This window comes from Sciurus vulgaris (assembly GCF_902686455.1).
Source record: "Sciurus vulgaris genome assembly, chromosome: 2".
NCBI lineage: Eukaryota > Metazoa > Chordata > Mammalia > Rodentia > Sciuridae > Sciurus > Sciurus vulgaris.
The window spans coordinates 136,144,601-136,166,868 of NC_136462.1; the positions used below are offsets into that span (position 1 = coordinate 136,144,601).

At 34.5% G+C, this 22,268-nt stretch overlaps 1 protein-coding gene and 1 pseudogene across 14 annotated transcripts in view; one reads left to right on the plus strand and one right to left on the minus strand.

The window, feature by feature from the left end:
• The window catches only part of LRRC28 (leucine rich repeat containing 28), a 134,686-nt gene that overhangs the window by 89,439 nt on the left and 22,979 nt on the right, over positions 1–22,268 (minus strand). For all 13 annotated transcript variants that reach the window (XM_079126520.1, XM_079126516.1, XM_079126511.1 and 10 more), the window contains 2 exons: positions 14,213–14,250; positions 13,497–13,634 (listed from right to left, as the gene is read on the minus strand). In XM_079126520.1, the coding sequence (XP_078982646.1) occupies positions 13,497–13,634; positions 14,213–14,250 (176 nt within the window). The remainder of the gene's footprint in view (positions 1–13,496; positions 13,635–14,212; positions 14,251–22,268) is intronic.
• On the plus strand, positions 18,727–20,320 carry LOC306653130 (heme oxygenase 2-like; annotated as a pseudogene). The gene has a single exon. The product of its transcript is annotated as a heme oxygenase 2-like (transcript).

Sequence of the window (22,268 nt, forward strand, 5' to 3'; positions counted from 1 at the left end):
CTACAAAAGTCAAGGACTAGATCATTTTTAAAACTATTTTCACAGATTAGTAACCTTCTGATCACTTTTGGTCAAGAAATTTGTGATGTTTATTATACTTTATTATTTAGTCTTTTGTTTTTTGGGGGGGTACCAGGGATTGAACTCAGGGGCGCTAGCCCACTGAGTCACATCTGCGGTCATATTTTGTATTTTATTTAGAAACAGGGCCTCACGGAGTTGCTCAGTGCCTCACTTTTGCTGAGGTTGGTTTTGAACTCGAGATCCTCCTGCCTCAGCTTTCCAAGCTGCTGGGATTATAGGCATGTGCCACTGCACTCCGCTATTATTGAGTCTTTTGAATGAAAAATTTTACTGATACTAAAGTTGTTGTGATTTGATTATTGAAATTTACAGTAAATCCTTTTTGTTGCTTTATCTGTGATTTGGAGCCTGTGCACTATATGTGTACCCCAATCACAGTATCCCCAATATTAGAATTAATTGTTCATTCCTATTTGTCAAAAGCTTTATGAGGAAAGAGTAAGTTTCTTCTCTCTCAATGAAAATATACTTGAGAATGACCTGCCTTCTGTGTTTACACATCATCTAAAACCAATTAACAACAAATCATCAAGGCAGACAGCTGGCTCTCTTCTGATAATGAATGGCAGAGGCCAGAAGAAATACACGACAGTTTGAAGAAGAAAAGAAGCAAGTTAATCCTCAGGGTTTAAGGCTCTTCTTCAAATTCAGAAGCAACAGACCATAAGAAATATGTGCCAGACAAAATGAACCAACAAGAAGGAAAGCAGCCTGTGCTCAAACATGCAATTAAGAAACCTCTGCAAACCCACCCATGACAGTCTTTGGGTAGGGCAGATACTAGGAACCACGATAACGTAGCCATGCTGGCACCAGAAACAGAGAGTAAAACTAGGCTGCTGCTGCCGCTTTTTTTTTTTTTTTTTTTTAATGTATATGTTTTCAGTTGCTGACAGACCTATATTCTATCCATTTCTTTATATGCAGTGCTGACAATAGAACCCAGTGCCTCGCAATTGTGAGGCAAGCACTCTACCACTAAGCCACAACCTCAGCCCCCAAACTGGGCTTCTTTTTAAAGTTTCTCTTAGAACTTTATTTTCTTACACAGGAATTACATATTATATTATCAATTCTTCTATATTATGCTACTTTAAAAGGTATTACAAAGACATAAAATCACTGAATAGAAGTAACAGCTAATTTTCATGAATTATTTATCAAGAGAATGCCTTTTATAAAAATTCACAAAAATATGAAATCAAAAACAATATGAAAGGCAATTTTTAATTTTGGAAAATAATGTATCACTTTACATGTATATTTAAACAAAATGAACTTTTATGTCAATGGCAGCAGGTTAGCTGAGTTCCCTTAAATAGTTAGGGATTTGCAAAGTACAAAGCTCATGTAACAGAATCTGTGTTTTCCTCAAATCCCCATTCCTCCATTTACTTAAGAAACCCATGCTTCCTGGCTGGGTGCCAGCATACCAAACCTGCCAGGTCCTGCATAGTTTTATTTCTGTTGCTAAATTAGGAAACCAAAGCGGGCAATGTCTGGGCCAACAACAAACTGAAAAGATTCAGCATCATTAGTCGGCATGTCTCCTTAAAAGCCAGATCATTATAAGATATTTAATTTTTAATTAGAGATACCAAAGTAATTTGGCCTAATAAGGAGCCATCTAAGAAAGAATTAAATGAAGACAAAAGGGAGAGATTCAAATGTTTTAACAGAAGCATTCTTTGAAATAGCCTTAATCATGATGTTGAAAGTAAGTGTATAACTACCACCACTCAAAGCTTAATGGCATAATGGTTGATCTTAAAATGCTGTCATCTTAAAACACTTCTTCTAAGAAGTGAAGGAGAAATACAAGTTATTCATCACAATTTTTACAAAGTTAAACTAAAATATTTTATGCACAGCTTGGTTTAGAAAAACTAAGTAGAGCATTCAAGGAGACCTGAGCAGAGAAAACACAAAGAAGGATTTTAAGAAAACAAAGTCACTATTTTCAAATTATTTATAAGTGACATAAAATATGGCAGGAAAAATACATAATTTTCCTCTTTCCAAATTTTACTGGCCCTAATTAGCATCCCACTGGGCTTTTAAAAGAAGACAGTAGCTGTTAATTAAAATTTCTTAAAGTATTTTAAACATACCCTAATACTTTATCAAAAACTAACCCTTGAGCTGGGCACAGTGGCGCACGCCTATAATCCCAGCAGACTGGGAGGCAGAGACAGGAAAAGTGAGAGTTCAAAGCCAGACTCAGTAACTTAGCAAGCCCTAAGCAACTTAGGGAGAACCAGCCTCTAAATAAAATACAAAGTAGGCTTGGGCATGTGGCTCAGTGGTTGGGTGTCCCTGAGTTCAATCCCCAGTACCAAAAAAAAAAAAAGAAAGAAAAGAAAAAAAAAAAAAACTAATGCTTGAATCCTAAAGGTGTTAGAATATTAGTTCCAACAATATTTGAATATTTTTCTTATAAACATTTTCATTAAACATTCATACATTTCAAAGCACTATTTATTTCAATTATATGAAATAAAAAACTAAATGAGAATTTGCTATGAAATCTTTATTTCATATGAATAGTTTATGTATTTAAATACCAGATTTAAAAATTACAGAAAACTTGAATTAACAGTTTGAGTACATCACAGGCCATTGTTTCACATTGTCATTCATGTTTATAAAGAAACCAGTGAGAAGAACTCTTCCAATTGCAATCCTGACAGTTTGACAGACATTCACCTCATAGTCTCTTTTTATATATAGTCACATGATCTCTACAGGGTTTTAAATGCACTGAGGTGGTCTGGCATGTGCCTAAATCCAGAGCCTTTTGCTTCTGCTGCTCAGTTCCTACCAGTCATCATGAAGTGGAAAGGGGTGAGCCAAGCTACCCATAAGGAAACGCATAAATGGATGAACTATCAGAAAGGAAAAATGAATTTTCTTTTACTGTAAAGTATCAATGAGATCAAAAAGACATCTGAAAAAGAAGAATAAGTTAAGGAGTTTCACTGCCTCACTCTAAACTTACCCCAAAGCTAGAGTAATTGAGCTAGTGTGGTACTGCCGTAAGGGTAGGCATAAAGACAAAGGAAGAGATCATCTCCAGAATTAAACCCATATGATTTTTGACAAAGATACAGGTAATTCGACAAGGATGGTTTTTTCAATAAATTGTGCTAGAATAACCAAATATCACATACCTCAATCCTTACAAACATCACATACAATAATTAATTTGCAATGGATTATAAACATAAATAGAAACCTGATAAACTGGGCATCATCAAAACTTAAAACTTCTGCTCTTTTGAAAGACACCATGAAGAAAATAAAAACATAAACCATGAATTGAGAGAAAACATATGCAAATCGCATATCTCATAAAGGACAGACAATAACATGGGTCAGCAAACTTGCTACAAAGGGTCATTTTGCAAATATTTTGCAAACTACTGAATCATTGTCAAAACTACTCAACTCTGCCACATAGCAGAAAATACATAAATTAATGAGCATAGCTGTGCTCCAATAAAAACTTTATCTACAAAGTCAGGTCAGATTTGGCCCAAAGGTTATCTGATTTTGATTCTATGAGAGCTACTTGACAATTTTACAAAGCTGTAGATAACTCATAGCAATGTAAAATAATCTTTATTTATAAACACATACATAAATTATGTCTGGTTAAGGGATGACTTTCTGTCCCTCTGGAGAAAACCAGCTTTGCCTTCATTTTAAGGTTCATTTCTATACTCCTAATCTCTAACATGTCTGTTCCGTGGATTCTCCTTTGAACTGGTTGCAACACCTTACCAATTTCCTCAACAATAAGTTAAATAAAGACTTTATCACATTTGAAAATTTTTGTTATCTGTATTGGGGCCAGGGTCTTAGCTTTTTTGGTGAAAATTATCCTTTAACACCAAAGATATATAAAGAATTCTTACAATGCAATATTAAGAACATAAACAACTAAGTCTTTTATGGGCAAAAGATTTGAATAGCTACTTCACCAAAGAAATGGCAAATAAACACACAAAAAAAAGTGTTAAATTTGAGTTAAAAATGAAATGAAAATGAAAATCACAAGGCGATGCTACTATATAGCCACTAAAATAGCTACAATTAAAAAAAAGGCTCAAAATACCAAACATTGGCAAGAATAAGGAAGAACTGGAACCCTCATACTTTGCTAGTGGGAATGTAAATGGTACGTCACACTGGGAAAGTTTGGCAGTTTCTTTCAAAGTTAAAAATATACCATATAACCCAAGGATTCTACTTCCAGGTATTTACCCAAAAGAAAGGAAAATATATGTCCATGAAAAGTTTGAATGCAAATGTTCACAGCAACATTATTCCTAACAACCCTAAATGGAAACAATCTAAATTATCAATCAACTGCTGAATAAACAAAATTTGGAATATCAACACAACAAAAAATTACTTAGCAATAAAAATAAACTACTAAAACCTGAAGACAATATGTATGCAAAAACATTCTGCTAAGTAAATAAGCCAGAAATGAAAAAATTAAAATCACAGGACATATTACGTGATTCCATTTATATGAAATTTCTGGTAAAGTCAAAACTATACAGACAGACTGCAAGATCAATGGCTGGCCAGGGAAGGAATGGGAACTGGCAAAAAACAGCAGGGGGATTTAGGAATGATGGAAGTGTTCTAAAAACTGGAATGTGTGCTAAATTGTGTACATTTAATAAAATGTATCAACTACATATATAAAATAGTGAATTTTATAGTACATAAATTGTACCTCAATAAAAACTATCAAAAAATCAGTGGGGAGTAACTTAAGTAATTTCCTCATGCCAGGAACAAAATTATTGACATAATTATGACAAAATTATTGTCATAAAGTTTAACAAAATATTATTAAGAAGACATGTCAACATAATATGTAGATAAAAAAGTGACATACAGATTACACAATACAAATCAGTTATAGGTAATTCTCTGGGTAAATGGAAATCAGGATTCTATTTCTTATTTTACCATTTGTACAATATAATCTTACAGCTGTTTCTAATTCAGAGGTAGTTAGAAATTTAAACTGTGAATGGGAAATAAATAAGACTTTTATAAAACCTCATGCCCTATTGTGTCGTGCCTTTTGGCAGCAGAAACAAATTCTCAGAGGTGTTGCTTTATGTCCTTCATAAAATCAAACCTGCTGGAATTATAAATTTCAGGATGATGAATTTTAGTGGTGGAAGGCATAGCAGAACCCATTAAGTTCAAACCCACCTATCACACTGGATAAGAAAACAGAGGCTTAGGAATCAACTGGCATTAATTTTATAGACTTTTGCTTTATTGAAAGTTTACTGCACTTAAAGCTTCATAGAATTCTAGGTATGGGAAACAAATATTCTTATCTATAAAGTTCAAACACAGTTTTGTAGAATATTCGAAGCAAACCAAGAACATTCAAATAAAACATATGAGACTGGCACTTTAGACAAAAATTCTTAATGAGTATATAGAATATTATTTATAAATTATATTATTTATAAATTTTCTAAAGCATTGATTTATAGAACTGATTTGATCTACTATATTGAGTCTCAAAATAAAAAAAGACTAAAACATCACCTTTACTTAAAATTAATAGTATCCTATAGTCTATATTTAATATCTCACTAAACATAATATAAATATTTGGTTCTTAGCTAAATAACTTTGAGACTTAATCTGTATAAAATACATATTCAATTGCACTACTGGATCTTATCACTTAAAGTGAAAAATTCATGGAAACTTATTTCTGAACCAGAGCAGCCCCTCTATGGGTATAAAAACTGCAGGAAAACACCTGTACAAGGCAAGGCCAAGGACCTGTCTTTCACTATCTCTACACACAGCATTGTCTCATGTTCTTAAACATGCAGTATTCAGGGCTGGGGCTCACTGGGAGAGTGCTTGCCTAGCGAGTGTGAGGCATTGGGTTCTATTCTCAGCACCACATATAAATAAATGAATAAAATAAAGGTCCATCAACATCTAAAAAAAAAATTTACAAAAAAAAACAACCCATGCAGTATTCAGTCACTTACTGATAGCAGGTAAGAGAAGAATAGTACTGCAAAAATCACAATTTTGGTTCAGGATATATACAATGTGTATAACTATAAGCACTTTTAAAAAATATTTTTCAATGTACATCTGCTCTACTTTAAACATTCCTTTAAGATCAAGCAAAAAGAAAATTGCAAGAATATTTATTTGATTACTTGGTTGAATATTTTAATAATTAAAATTTTAAGTTTACTTTATGTATAAGAAATTCATGTTTTCCTAAAAAGTATGCGTTTACATTTTAAAAGAAGATAATAATGAAGGAAAGAAAAATTCTAAGATCTATTGGTTCAGACATCAACATATTTCAACTATTTTTCTAAAAAACTTTAAAATTATTTCAACATTTCATGATAATGACTATAAAATGATATCTCATTTAAGGAAAACAGACTCACGTGAGAACCTATATCCTACAAACCATGCTGTTTTTCCTTTAAAAAATATTGATTTGTAAATTCATACACAAGGAACGAATGCTAAACTTCTGAAACTGAAAAGAAAAAGTCATCAAAATAGACCTGCCAGACTTAAATCCTCTTTGGGAATATGTCAGGAGCAGGGATGTCAGCAGATTCAGCTAAGAAGCAGAAGAGACATAGAACCAACAAATGATATTTGTTAAAAGCATATAAGGATGTTTGTTTTGGAATCCTTCCTCACTGCCAGTTTTGATTTCATATTGTCTCACTACCTACAAACAAAAATACCAGTGAAAACTAAAAATCTTTTAAAAAATCAAGGTATCTCCTTAAAATATTACCTCTTTAAAAAAAACAGGATTAATAAAAATGACTAAGCAAAGAACTGCAATGCCAACTGTGTGTGGGGGGGCTTGAAAACAAGTGATATCAAACTACATTTCTTTAGTTACTTCTCATTACATCAACCTTGGCAAATCATAAAGCTTTTCATTCACTAATACAATCAGAAACTCTAAAACTGCGTACAGAGCAGACAATCAGATTTAAATAAAAATCTTTAGCAAGGTTAAAGCATAATTTACGGATGAAGTAAAGCAAAAATAACGTTCAAACAACAGATGAAAAAAATGTTTTACATATTGAACACATTACTTTTTAAGAAATATTTATTTTGGCACTTAACCTAGATTCTTCCAGTTACTTTTTCTTCACAATTACATAGTATGACCCGAGACTCTAATTTTCTCATCATGTCACAAAACAATATACTGAAATCAAGGCAGAAAACCCAACTGAAGCTAGAAAGTAACCACAAAAATATAATCTTTGTTTATGTATCTAAAACTTGTTTTTATCCCCAAAGCTTGGTTAGTAAGTACAAAATATCAAATCACTATTAATGTAAGAAATGTGTTTAATACTTGAAGGTTCTTTAGTAAAAATGAAATACAAATTCAAGTTTGCGAAAATAGCAAAAGTTATAGCAGAAATTACTCCATGCCACCTCTAAAATACTGCAAGTTGATTTAGATACAAAAATAACTAAATCTCCAAAGTCTCATGAATACGCTGTGTCTACAAAAATACATTTGATAAGTTCTCAAAATTTTACTCCAAAAGATTAAGAACATTTCTATATATATCAGTTTTTTAAAAAATCTCTGCTTCCTGGAACTCATCATAAAAAAAAAAAATTGTCATGAATCCAGTATAGGTTTCTATCATGACAATCAAAACACTTTGGTCGATTTATTTAAATGAAGGATTTTAATTGAAGAAAGTTTATCAAATCTTTGAGAGAGAGAATGTTGGAAACAGAGTGGATGAAAGACTAGGAAATGGATGCATTTCAGAAACAATGAAAAATATCCAGATCTCAATCATTTGCTCCTGCATACCACTTACACATCAGCTCAGTCCCTTACCTCAAACACGACGTTTCCTTAAACCATCTTCACGGACCTCAGTACTGTCATTGCTGTCCACACTCAGCCTGTACTACACTATGGGACAATAAATTATTTGCACACAGACAAGGAAGAGAAATATTGTATGGGAGGTGAATTTGGATATGATGTTAGCTGTTAGATTTTTTTTCCACAAACAAAAGGTTCACGGAAAGACGTTCACTGTACCTTAAACAGTAGCTTGATTGATGATAAAGACTTTCCAAATCTCAGGGACCATTTTTTTTTTCTTTGCTTTTTTTTTTTCCCCTCCCAAATACTGTCACAATGAACCTTTGTTTTTCAGGCATTTGGCAAGTTTCCCACCACTTTCCTTTACACCTTTCCTAAAAAGGATTATTTTTTGTATTACCTCTGAGCTCTAAGAACACATGGTCTAGAAAACAGAACTTTTTTTTTCCCAGACAAATTTTAATGGCCATTTTTATCCTGAGGTTTTTGCTAAATTGTTAAAGCTTACAAAAGTGTGCAAATAAAATTTAAAGGCAATAGCTCCATTTATAAGCAGATTTTACAATATGTAATAGTGTCTGAAAATATTTTTTGGAGAAATCAATGTGCTTTATTTTATCTAGTATATCAAAATAATTTTAAGTAAACATTGAAATAAAATATCTGTATGTTACTAATATATATTTAATTAAACTACAAATTTACTTTATTAATAGACTACTATACATACTATAAACTTTAGGTCTATATAATTCATTGAAAGAACAGGTTCTGAATACGAGCTTAGGACTCTGGCAGACAATTTATTCCTTTACTCAGTGGTCATCTAGCAACCTAATCAATATTTCCCTCTCCTGTCTAGTTCCTTCTTAGGAAGTTGTAAAATATAAGTTTCTCAGAAGCCCATTCTCCTCCATGATGCCCACTTTCTCTTGTACACAGCATGGTATACTTTGAGCCAACACATATTTCTTGTTAAAAAGATCAAACAGTAAGTCTTCCAGGTCATACAGATAATCCTGCAAAATACGCATTCTATTTACATATATTAATAGCCACACGTACATAGTCTGGTGGCACCAGAAGGGATCTCTGCCAGGAATGCATTTTCAGATGCTTTTTTAGTGAGAGAAATACTACCACCAGCACTAATGTACAATAAGCGAAAAGCCCAGACTCCCAGAAGGATAAATCACCCCAAAAAAGTCAATGAGTGAAGGAGGATAATATCAGAAGAAAAGCCTTGATTATCTGGGGACAGAGGCAATATAAGACAGTGTTCTGAGGATTCAAAAAGTGAGCTGCTTTTGAGATGTCCACTGAGGATGCGGGTGCAATAGAAGAGTTAAAGAAGGCAGAGCTGACCCAGTGTGCCTGGGTCACCTAGCATCATGAGAAACTGTAAGGCAGGGTGGAACACAAGGCCTGTAACTATGGGATGGGATCTGCACCCCTGAAGAATCACTGTAGTATGCAACCCAGTGACAATACAGTTCCTACAAACAGGGTAGCAAGTAACAGAGAAGCCCAGAGAGACCAGACCCTGGTTTTTACTATAGCCTCCAAGAAAAAAGACTGATCTCCACCCTCCCCACCTCCACAACAGACCAGTAAGCAAAGAGATTTTAGAACAAGTTAGGAGGCAATGGGACAGACCAAAATACTAAATTTCATCCCAATAAAGCAACTGAGGATCGACAAAATAAATAAATAAATAAAATTTAAGAAATAATAACGACTTGATCAGACGTGAAGCCTAAGTTTAGGAACAATTCATGCTGATTGTATATAGGACATATCTCTGTGTTTGTGTGTACTTTTAGCCATTTAAGTACAACACGTCCATGTTTTTAATTTGGACTAAAAATTCTTCCTTTTTTGGTATGCAAAACAACTTTTCAAGGATAAAAGCATTTCAAAAAGAAACAGGCTGATTTATACGCCAGATGCAAGCAATATCTTTTCTAGCTCCTGGTTACTTTTTGTTTGTTACTATAACCTTCTCCCATGGGAATTCACAGAGAGTTGATGGCAAATCACAAAAATGTATCAGAATTCTGAATTAGAATTCAAGGATTAGCCTTTGTGGTCTTTACAGGAACAAATAAAGTGCGTGGCAAGAATCCCTACACTGACAGAAACTCTTCCCCAATAGTCCTACATATTTGTAGGTGCACAGCAGTTCTCTTAATAATAGCTCATATAATTTTATCTCATCTAGTTAGAAAAGGCCTTTGAGAGAATATTAGTTTAAATTTGTTTTATAAAAATACTAGTTTTGGGCTGGGGAGATAGCTCAGCTGGTAGAGTGCTTGCCTTGCAAGCACAAGGCCCTGAGTTCGATTCCCAGTACCGCAAAAAAAAAAAAAAAAAAAATGCTAGTTTTGATACTGCAAATAGGGAATGGCAATATATAAATGTCTAAGTGGTACATACTTAAGAATATATATGTACATATGTGAATGCAGATAAGCAATCTTATATATGACTTGTTCTGATCCTTATAAATAATTTATCATGATTCTTATTGATTTATCAGATGAGAAATCAAAGAACATCTAATGGACATGGACTAGCAATACAGAACTACAAGTTTTGAAGTAAAGGAACACAAAAGGTGAGCCCTTTCTTGCTGAAGGGCACTTTCTAGACCACAGCACAGGGAAGTGGAACCCAAACGGAACTGCAGGAAAGTGGAACCAAAACAGAACTTGCAGTCTCACAAAGCAAAAGCCAGAGTGTTTGTCTTCACATTCCTACATCCGGTCTTTACTAAGAACAAAGCCTGTGGATCTCAAGAACAGAATCTGGGACTGGAATATTAGAATTCAGGGAAGCCTTCTCTCCCCTCTCCCTGCTTTGTCTTTCCTTCTCTGTCTCCCATTCCACATGGCTACTACCAGTACTTCACAACATCATACAGTACTGTGCAGTATCCCAGAGAGAAAGACAAATTGATTTAAAATTTTTCCTGCCTTCTCTATACTCTTTCCTTCTCTCACACCAGTCTCTTCAAAATTCCCAGGAAAACAACTGGTTTTGCTTGGGTTAGGTATCTAAACCTAGACCAGTCAAATGTGGTGAGAAAACAATGGGATGTGGTAGAAAATCGTAGTACCTGTCAATCCAATAGAACAGAGAAAAGAAATTCCCAGAAAAATGGGTCCTGGCAAACAACCCATAGACAACAACCACATAAATCTAAACTCTATTTCAAAACTCCTCACAGCAATACAGATATATAAACACCAACTATGATATACAATTTAAGGAGTTAGGAAAGCTCTGTAATTCATTCTTACGTCCTGATGTTAAAACTTTCTATATTCACCTACATTTTTCAAATGTTTAAAATATTTTTCAATTTTTAAGCAGTGGATATGGAATAGAATTTCAAGGCTTTCCAAACACAACACATAACCAATAAAATGGTAAGTCTTTTGAAGGAATGTGACATGAAGAAAGTCTACATAATAGCACGGACTATGTAGAAGGGGCTCTAAATCAGATATCAACATAATAATCCCTCACATTTCTACAGTTAGAAAACATTTCCATAGTATGTCTTCAGACACTAACATTTGGGGATATACACCTATCCCCTAACTCATTCAAATCACAATAGTTATAATGACCTTAAAATGAGTTGTGTATGTGAATTGAATAAGTAGTAAGGCCTTGTCCACTGCTACTCATGGTAGAAGAAAAACACAATTGAGCTCAATCAAAAGTTCCTATTCAAAACAATAGAAAAAGATAGGAAAATAAGATAAAAAAAAATATGACTCAACTCTCTTGTATAACAAGTGAAATAAAATTTAAAAATATATGAAAATATTCAAGAAACATACACTGTTCACTGGTTATTAGGAGGTTATTAGGGGGCAGTTGGTGATATCAGAAGTACATCCTTAACTTCTGAGAACATATAATGGAAAGAAATGACCACATTCTACCACAAAATGATATATTATATTACATGAAAAAACAGAATAATGGAAGACACAGAACAAAATTGTATGTTTGTATGTTTTTTAAATGTATATAAAAGGGGTTTACAGATACCATATTATATCCATGCATTTTGATTCCTCATCTCTTATATGAAAATATTATAGGAAAATACCTCATCTATGAAAATATTATCTTTGGTGATATACTTTCTATGCAATCTTCAAAACAGAATCTAATTTTCTGAATATCTGAATATATAAACTTAATGAAAGCTAGAGTGATGAAATATCACCAAGCCTTTATATGTATTATATTAATATACCATTAAGATCATATGTCTGTATTGAATTGAAATTTTTTGTTTTAACTATAGATGGAAACATTAAGGCACTGGTTATATGAAGTTTAAAAACGTTTTTAAAGCAATTCCATTGCTCTATTAGTATCATTTTTGTAAACAGTACTGGACCTATATATATAAAGGCTAATGTAGAAAATTAAAACTTAATCAGTTACTGTGCTCATTTAGAAATGTCCCTACTGGAAAAAACTGGAAGAATTTTTTTTTAAAATCACAAAGAAATATCACAGAGTTCTACATTCATGGATTTAACCTTAAGTTCTTACTATTCTCATATTACCCTCCAGTTCTATGACACATAGTAATCTGTAATTCTATTTGGGTCATATATTTCACTGTATACACTAAAAGACTAGTTGGTGTTTCTGAAGTTACTAAATAAAAATAATCCCTGCCAATGTGACATTTGTATCTTTTTCAGTTCATCCTTGAATATATGCTGATTTTCATGTAATACCTGAAGCACAAGTTGTTTTATTCTTAAATCATACTTCATCTTTCTTTGTTTTCAGAAGGGAAATGATATATGACAGAATTTGAAAATGTGCACCTTCACAGACAAAGGTCCCTGAAATGCCCTTCCCCCAAAAGTCAAAAGGTTTAATGTGACTTTCAAGGGAATGCAGGATTTTAGAACTATCTGCCAATAGGCATATCAGAATCTAATCAGGTGTTCAGCAGGCAGAACTGACAATTCTAAGACTCAAATTTAAGTTGTCCTAATAGATTCTAGTATGATTCCTTATTAAATCAAAATTGATAATACATCACTACCTCACTAGAGAATAAGGATAAACGAAACAAAAAAAACCACTGTATTTGCCTTTTGTATACTAAAATGATTATGCCAAAGTTCATCTAAATTCTCTTATGTGAAATTCAGAACTGAAGTAGCTCTTTGTACAAATAGTTTGCTAAGGCAAAGATTAGAAGAGGCATTGTTTGTAATGTGCAACTGTAAAGCTGTAAACCTATCTTGTTAAATGCTACCTTCTCATATCTGTATCAAGAGTCCAAATCATATTTCACCCACATACCTTGGTTTCATCTTCAAACAAATGGACAAATACTTACAAATACATTTATATCCATAGCTCACTGCCTAGACATACAGAGAAAAACATGAATAAAAATAGATTTATAAAAGACAAGAAACTATTGTATACTATAGACTATTATTACCTGGAGGTAGGAATTGCAGTTGGTTATTTGCTAATCGAAGATGACGTAAAGCTCTCAGCCGACCAATTTCTGGGCAAACAATTTCTAAGGCATTGTCACTAAGATCCAGATACTGGAGTTTTACAAGGGACCCAATAGCTTCAAATGGAAGAGAAGGGGAAAAGCAAAATGAGTTTGACTCAAGTGTTACAGCAAATCTTTAATGAAAGTGTTCCAACCTAAAATATTTTAATGCTTAATACTAGTCCCATCTCAGTTGTTCACAAAACAGTAAAAACTTTGATCTTTAACTTTTATGTAAGTGATAAATATTTCTGCCTAGAGATAAAATAAAAGTTTAAAAAGAAAGCAAATGAAAACATTAAAACAGTGTAAAAATCTGCTTAAATAAATGATTCAAGAATACACAAAAGTAATATAACCAAAATTCTTAAATAAATTTTTTATGTTTAGAATTCATTTTATTTTTAACTTATTAGCAACTTATCTATGATTTGCTTATGCATTTTAACTATTTTAGATTTAATTTACTTAATCATAATTCTTAACTGGACTTATTAGGGGAAAAGTGTTTGAAGCTAATATATTAAAAGTGCCCTATAATTAAAATTCCCTAACACACCAAACAAGATAAGTTAAAAGAGATACTTTGCTCTACTTATAAAGCAAAGCTTTAACTATGTTGTCTTCTAACTAAAAATTTTAGGTGTGCTTACCTTCTGGAACCACAACTATGTTATTTGAGTGAAGGTACCTGGGGGGAAAAGGAGGAAAAAAGAAAGAAAAACAGTTGTTATCATTCAGTACTTTTGCCAGGTAAAAACAGTTAATAAAACACTCATTCAGAAATTTGTCAAATGTAAATGAACCAAAACTTACTTTCTCACCCTACTCTAATGTATCACCACAAAATACATGGTTACCACAGCCAATCTATTATACTTTGAGAGTAATGCTATGCTAGAATTGCATATTAAAGGCATGTACTGATTTGTTATTTTAAAATGAAAGCATCCATAATAAATTATTTTCAACTTCATAAGATAAATTATTAGTTTCTCCAGTTCATCTTAAGTTATTCAGATTTTCAGAAATATATTATGAAAGGGAGATACAACTCTTAGTTTCTAAAGGATAACATCGTAAGATAATCAAAGATATTTCTAGCTGGCATGCTTACTGAGAAACAAGAATAGATATAGATTAATTATCATTTAAAGTATCTGTAGGTGTACTCGATTGTCAAGGTTCAGAATTTATTACACAAAAGGAATTTCATAAACTTGAAATTAAATTCTCTTAAAAAAAATAAAATTGCTGAGACTGACAAGTTCAGGCAAGTCTAGATAATTAACACTTTTCCCACTGAAATATCTTTAGCACACTCTAGTGGAGACTCCATGAAACCAACAGTAACCAGTTACTGAGAGCAAAACAGTGACTTGGAAATTAAGTACTAATCATTTAAGAAAATTAAGTTACAACATTGATTTTGAGATTAAAAACTAGATTTTAGTGAACTTCATGTTCAACCCTATCATTTTATTTATTGTACTTTAAAAATAAATCCTCAAAGTATGACAAATTAGAATTTAAAATTTTCTTCTACATCTAAAAAACCTAAAAATTAAATGCTAAAAATGTCAATGAACACAGAATAAGAAAAATAAGAAATAGTCTTCTGAATATTATTCTATGCTGGATTAAATTAATTGTAGACAGTATGTAAGATGCTTGCCTAGCAGGCATCAAGCCCTGGATTTGGGCTCTAGCACTGACAGTTAAAAAAACAAAAAAAAAAAAAAAGAAATCTTTAAATGTCTAATTTAAAATATGCACTAAAGAAACCAGTATTATTACTGACAATATGAAAGTACGCTTTAATACACCAAATATTTATACATTATAACACAGAGGCTATATAAATGCACAAAAGTGTTCCCAATTCTGACATAAATCACCAGGGGTCTCTATGATATTGGTGCTCAAGAACATCCTGTACTAAGTGAAACTATCTCAATTCCTCAGGTAATTCTTTTAATCTTTTAGTTGTTGATGGGCCTTTGTTTTATTCATTTTTATTAAGATGTGGTGCTGAGAATCAAATCCAGTGCTTCACACATGCTATGCAAGCGCTCCTCCACTGAGCCACAACCCCAGCCCATCCTCAGGTAATTCTCGTGTACAACCACTTGAGAATCATCACTGGCAGAGTGGAACAGAGTGAAGGTTCTAGAGCAAGGCTGCCTGCACCTTCATAACATGGGACCATGGAGAAATTACTTCCTAATCTCCTAATCTACAAGAGCATTAAAAACAGCACCAATAACATAATGATGCCGTAGGGATAATATAAGCTATTAAAAGTAAAGTTCTTAGAACAGTGCTTGGCATACAGGAAGAGTTCCTTGAATGGTACTGTTATAGTTATCATGAGTCATCTGTAACCACACACTCAAGATTTTCAATTTCAAGTTCTTTCTTTTGACTTAATTTTGGTATAATTTCAGAGTAGTTGAAATATTGATGTTTCAATGTAACCAATTTCATAGAGTTCTTCTACTCAAATAATCCAAGGGTTCTCACTCATTGCTACTGGCATGCCACTCTGAGATATAGCCATTTTGGAAAACAGTTTGGCAGTTTTTAAAATAAAGTTAAAGATGTTTACTTTATATGTCAATGTCAGTTTCTCAATTTGGGCAACTGTACCATGGAATTGTAAGATGCTGACAATGAGAGAAACTGTATAAAGGGTATACCAGAATGCTCTGTACCATCTTTCTGATTTTTCTATAAATATAAAATTATTCTAAAATTAAAAGGTTATTAACTTTTTTAATTCAAGAAAAATGACTTCAACTGCCAGGCATGATGGAGCAACAAGGACAAGATTGCTATAAACACAAGAAAATTAGACAGAATAAATGAAACAATTATTTTCAGATACTGAAAACAGGCAACTAAGACTTCCTATGAGGAAGGAATCAAGTGAGGTAAGACACATTATCTCCAAGCTTTCCTCCTGGAGGCAAATTCTGGACTACGGGACAGGAAGAGAATCCCTTGTAAAAGAAGTCTTGCTGAATTACAGAAACACATATCAGAGTTCAAGCAGCTGGAAGGTATAGGTGGCACTTGAGAAGAATCTACCAAAAGAAAAAAAAAAAAAAAAAGATAAAGAAAAAATACCTCCAAAATATTAAATAAGGGATCTTTAATTCTTAGCTGATTTCTAAAATGCACATGAATAAAAGAAACTCCAGGCAAAAAAAGCAACTGAAAAGTTATCAGCTGAAAGTCCACAAAGCTTACATAGGGCGTAGGGCGTAGACATTCAAGTTCTGAGCAGATGTGCCAAATCTTGTTAATCTCCTGGGGCATTCAGAAGGGATCCTAGAAAGCTCAAGCCTCTGTAACAGGGCTAAATTATCCCTAGATTAAAGGTTACTCTAGACCTATTCTGAGAAAGCACAAAACAAGCCATTACTGAAAGGATCAAACAAAACTACCAATAACAGCATGCCAGAAAAAAGCAAAACAAAAAATACAAAATCTATACATCCAATAATGTAAAATTTATAAAACCCATTACCCAACCCAAAAGTATTAGATGTGATAAGACTTGGGAAAACATGACCCAAAAATAGAGGGAAAATAGTCAATACAAATAAACCCAGTATGACAAATGATGAAATTAGAAAACAAAGACATTAAAATACCTACAATAACTATATTCGGGTATTTAAATGAAAACATGACATAGTAAGAACTGTAAGATACAAAGAATAAATAAATAGAACTTCTAGAGATCAAAAATAAAGTAAAAACATCACTGGGTAGGCTTAACAGATCAGACTGAAAAGAAAATGTGACTGACTCTGAAACCAGAAAAAATTTAATTTGTTCCAGCATACAGAAGAAGACAGACAAAAATTAAAAAAAAACAAAAACACAAAAAACCTCACAATCTTACCAGCACAGTGGTGCACAGCTCGGGAGCCTGAGACAGAAGAATCATGAGTTCAAAGCCAGTCTTAGCAAAAGTGAGGCACTAAGTTACTCAGTGAGACCCTGTTTCTGAATAAAATACAAAATAGGGTTGGGGATGTGGCTCAGTGGTGAGTGCCCCTGAGTTCAATCCCCAGTAAACAAAAATATAAAAAATAAATAAATAAATAAACCCCTCACAATCTTAGTGAGAATGGGATCTGTTAAAAAGTCTAATAAATAAACAATAGTCCCATAAATGGAGCACAAAAATGGGTATAGATAAACATCTAGGCTGGGATTGTGGCTCAGTAGTAGTAGAGTACTTGCCTAGCACGTACTCTATGAGGTGGGGGGTTCAATTCTCAGCACCATATATAAATAAGTGAATAAAATAAAGGTCCATCAATAACTAAAAAAAAGTTTAAAAAAATAAATATGCAAAGAAGTAATGTCAAAAATTGTTCAAATTTGATGAAAAATATGAAGATACAAACTCAAAAACCACAATGAACTTAAAAGATAAGGAAAACAAAAATCACAATACATCAAAATTAAATGCCTGGAAAACTAGTGTAAAACAATAAAAACTCCTCAAAGTAGCCCAAGGGGAGTAAAAAAGACACATTAAACACAAAGGAACAAATACAAGAACAGTAGATATCTCCAGAAATTTTGCAAGCCAAAGGATAAACAACATCAGGAAGTGCTAAAATAAAAAACAAAACAGCAACCTGGGAACTAAGAATTCTAATCCTAAAAGACACATCATTGAAAAAATACAGAAGATGAATGTACAACAAAAGAACCGTAAGAATTTTACAGAAAAAGAGAAAAATATTTAAGACTTAGAGACAGATAAAAAAAATTCTTACACTGACATCAAAAGCATGATACACATAAGCAAAAATTAATAAACTGGACTTCATCAAAATGTAAAATATTTAACAAAAATAACAGAAAGAAGATGGAAAGACAAGCTATATATTGAAAGAAAATATTTGTAAGCAAAATACAAAAATAAGTCCTCATTTTTAGACTATATAGAGAACTTTTAAAACTCAAGAATAAAAAATAAAATTAAAACAACAGATGCAGACACTTCACCAAATATACCAAGGCCAAATAAATATATGAAAAGATGTCAATAGCATTGGTCATTAGAGAACTACAAATGAAAACCACAATAATAAACCACACAGCTATCAAAAGGATTAAAATGCAAAATAACAAGCCGCTCGGCTGCGGCGGTGGCTTCGCCTGAGGTAGTAGCTGGCTGGAGCACTGACGAGCGGACGGGTGGACGCACGGGCCGACCGAAGGGACCCGCGGCGGGACTAGAGTGAGGGCGTCAAGAACCACTCAGCAACGATGTCAGCAGAAGTGGAGACCTCTGAGGGAGTAGATGAGTCTGAGAAAAATAACACTGTGGCCCCAGAAAAGTAAAACCATACCAGAATGGCTGACCTCTCTGAATTCCTCAAAGAAGGGACCAAGGAAGCGCATGACTGGGCAGAAAACACCCAGTTTGTCAAGGACTTCTTGAAAGGCAACATTAAGAAGGAAATATTTAAGCCCTTGAGGAGGAAATGGACCTCAACAAGGACCACCCAGCCTTTGCCCCTTTTTACTTCCCCATGGAGCTGCACCGGAAGGAGGCGCTGACCAAGGACATGGAGTACTTCTTTGGTGAGAACTGGGAGGAGCTGGTGAGTGCTCCGAGGCTGCCCAGAAGTACGTGGAACGGATCCACTAAATAGGGCAGAATGAGCCAGAGCTGCTGGTGGCCCATGCATACACTCGCTACATGGGGGACCTATCAGGAGGCCAGGTGCTGAAGAAGGTGGCCCAGTGGGCACTGAAACGCCCCAGCACAGGGGAAGGGACCCAGTTCTACCTGTTTGAGCATGTGGACAATGCCCAGCAGTTCAAGCCGTTTTACTGGGCCAGGATGAATGCCCTGGATCTGAATCTGAAGACCAAAGAGAGGATCGTGGAGGAGGCCAACAAGGCCTTTGAATACAACATGCAGATATTCAATGAACTGGACCAGGCTGGCTCTGCCTTGGCCAGAGAGACCCTGGAGGATGGGCTCCCTGTGCACGATGGGAAGGGAGATGTACTAAAATGACCCTTCTATGCTGCTCAAGAAGACAAAGGTGCCCTGGAGGGCAGCAGCTGCCCCTTCTGGACAGCCATGGCTGTGCTGAGGAAGCCCAGTCTCCAGTTCATTTTGGCTGCGGGTGTGGCCCTGGCTGCTGAACTCTTGGCCTGGTACTACATGTGAAGGACCTGTCATACCATGCTGGAGTCCTCCCAAGTGACCTCTGTCCTACTCCCATCTCTACCCCACTAATCTACCACTTCAGGTGACTTTTTAAATGCTGGGTTTGAGAAAACAAGCAACCAATAAAAGCTAGACGCTAGCTCTGCCTGATAGCATCTTCTCTGTAGGCCAGATGGGCACCAGGCATATGGGCTATCACCCTCACAGCAGCTGGCACAGTAGGGCAAGCCTGGAACAAGCTCTGCTCCATGGCTTCTGCACCTTGAGCCCTAGGTGCATTCCCTTCATTCTCTATCTTCACAGTACCTGAGGAAATACGTCCTTGCCCTGTTGGGAGTAAGCCCTAGTAGCCAGTATGCCTCAGTTCTGTGGGATGAGAGGGGTAAATAATATTGCTCAACCTCTGGGCCTTCTTTGGGGACCTGGGGGTGAGGTTGGGCCGAAGCCAGAATCCCTCTCTGCCTCAGAGGCCCTAGGAGCTCTTTCTCAATCAAGAGCTCCCAAAGGTGTGCAAGCCTGGGCTGTCCCCTCCCCTGGTCTGTGTAAATGCTATGTGAAATTAATGAGAATACTGGCAAAACTTTTCAGAAGTTACGTATACAGGGCTGTGGAAATGAACCCAAGGACTGCAGTAATATATAGAGCATTTATCTAAGGAAAAAAATGAGAGATGTCTAAGAATAGTGGGCCATGAGCTTTGTAGTGTTTTCACTACTCTCACTCTTTAGCTCTGCAGAAACCTGGAAAACCAAGAGTCCACAATCAAATTGAGTAGCAGTGCCCTGGGCTAGAACCAGACTGGAGCCCTTTCAAAGCCTCATTACCGAGGAACTGTCATTATTCAACTTGTCTTAGGGTTCCCCAGAAGATCCTACTTGTAAAGCTGTCTATTTATCTTACAAGGAGCTAGTCTTGCACAAACATCCTATCTCCAGTGTTGTGAACTGAAATAAATGACAAGCAATAGTTTAACTTTACAGATGCCTGAGGCAGTTAAGTACTAGTTGATACAAACAATACAAACCAAAACTCTTAAAATGAAAGCTGTCCACAGGAAGCCTGGCATATTCCTGGGAATCTAGAAGATTGCAGGCATATGTGGGGTCGTACACATGGCCACTGCTGTGCAAATGCTCAGGCAGGACCTGACGAGGTCTTACTCTTTCACCTTGCTGAGTTGGAAGCTCTACATAAGCAAGAAGTGAAGGCTAAGGCAGAGTTATCAACTGCTGACAACTGAGAGGTGAACAAATGTCCCAACACTCATACAGAGTCCCTCAGTAAAGACTAGGGACCAGATTCAGTCAGTTAAGGAGTCTCTGTCTAATGAATAGCTTATGAATAGGTCACAGGTCTTCTTTAGAATAGGACTAGAGTAACCTCAAATTAGTTGTCAGCTAGTGATTAGACAGAGGCCACTAAAATTACTGACCAAATATTTTTAAAAGGTGGACAGGGGGTGGTGGGAAGGGCTCTTGTCAACTCATTCTATGAGACCAGTAACAGTGATTCCAAATCCAGACAAAGATATTATAACAAAAAAAGACTATAGAGGAATATATCCCTTATAAAGACAGTACAGAATTCCACACAAAATACTAACAAACCAAATCCTGAACACATAAAAAGGATTACACTCCAAGACCAAATGGGATTTACCCCAGCAATATAAGGTTGGTTCAGTGCACAACTATCAATCAATATAATACACCAGATTTGTAGAAAAAAGAATAAAAACCACATGATCACAGGTAAGGGAGAAAAAAGCAAACTGACAAAATCAAGCAACCTTTTAATTTAAAAAATACTCAATAAACAAGAAGGGAACTTTCTCAACTTCAGTATACCTATGAAAAACAAATACTTAATATTACACTTAATGACAAAAAAAAAAAAAAAACTGAAAGCTTTTCCCTAAGATCAAAAATACCTGCTCTCCAAGAATGGAGGAAGGAAGGACTGTATAGAGGAAAAAGAGGGGTGGGAGGGGTGGGGGAGGGGAAGGAAAAAAAATAACAGAATGAATCAAACATTATCTTATGTAAATTTATGATTACACAAATGGTATGCCTTTATGTATAGAGAAACATGTATCCCATTTGTTTACAATAAAAAAATATATATTAAAAAAAATACCTGCTCTCCTCATTTCTTTTCAACATTCTATGTTCTAGCCAAAGCAATTAATCAAGAAAATAAAAAGGTATATACAAATTGAAAAGGAAGAAGGTATCTTTATTGACAAAAAGAAAAATGATCTTGTAAACAAAAATCCTAAAAGACACACACTCATGCACAGTTAATAAATGAGTTCAACAAAGTTGCAGAAAATAAGATTACTATACAAAATTCTGTTGTACATATTTATATACAGGCAATGAATAATTCTAAATTGCAATTAAAAAGAAAATTGAATTTCAAATAGCATCAAAAGAATACACACATGGGACGACTGTTAGTCGGTTTCTTTTAGGGTGATAAAAATGTGCTGGAAT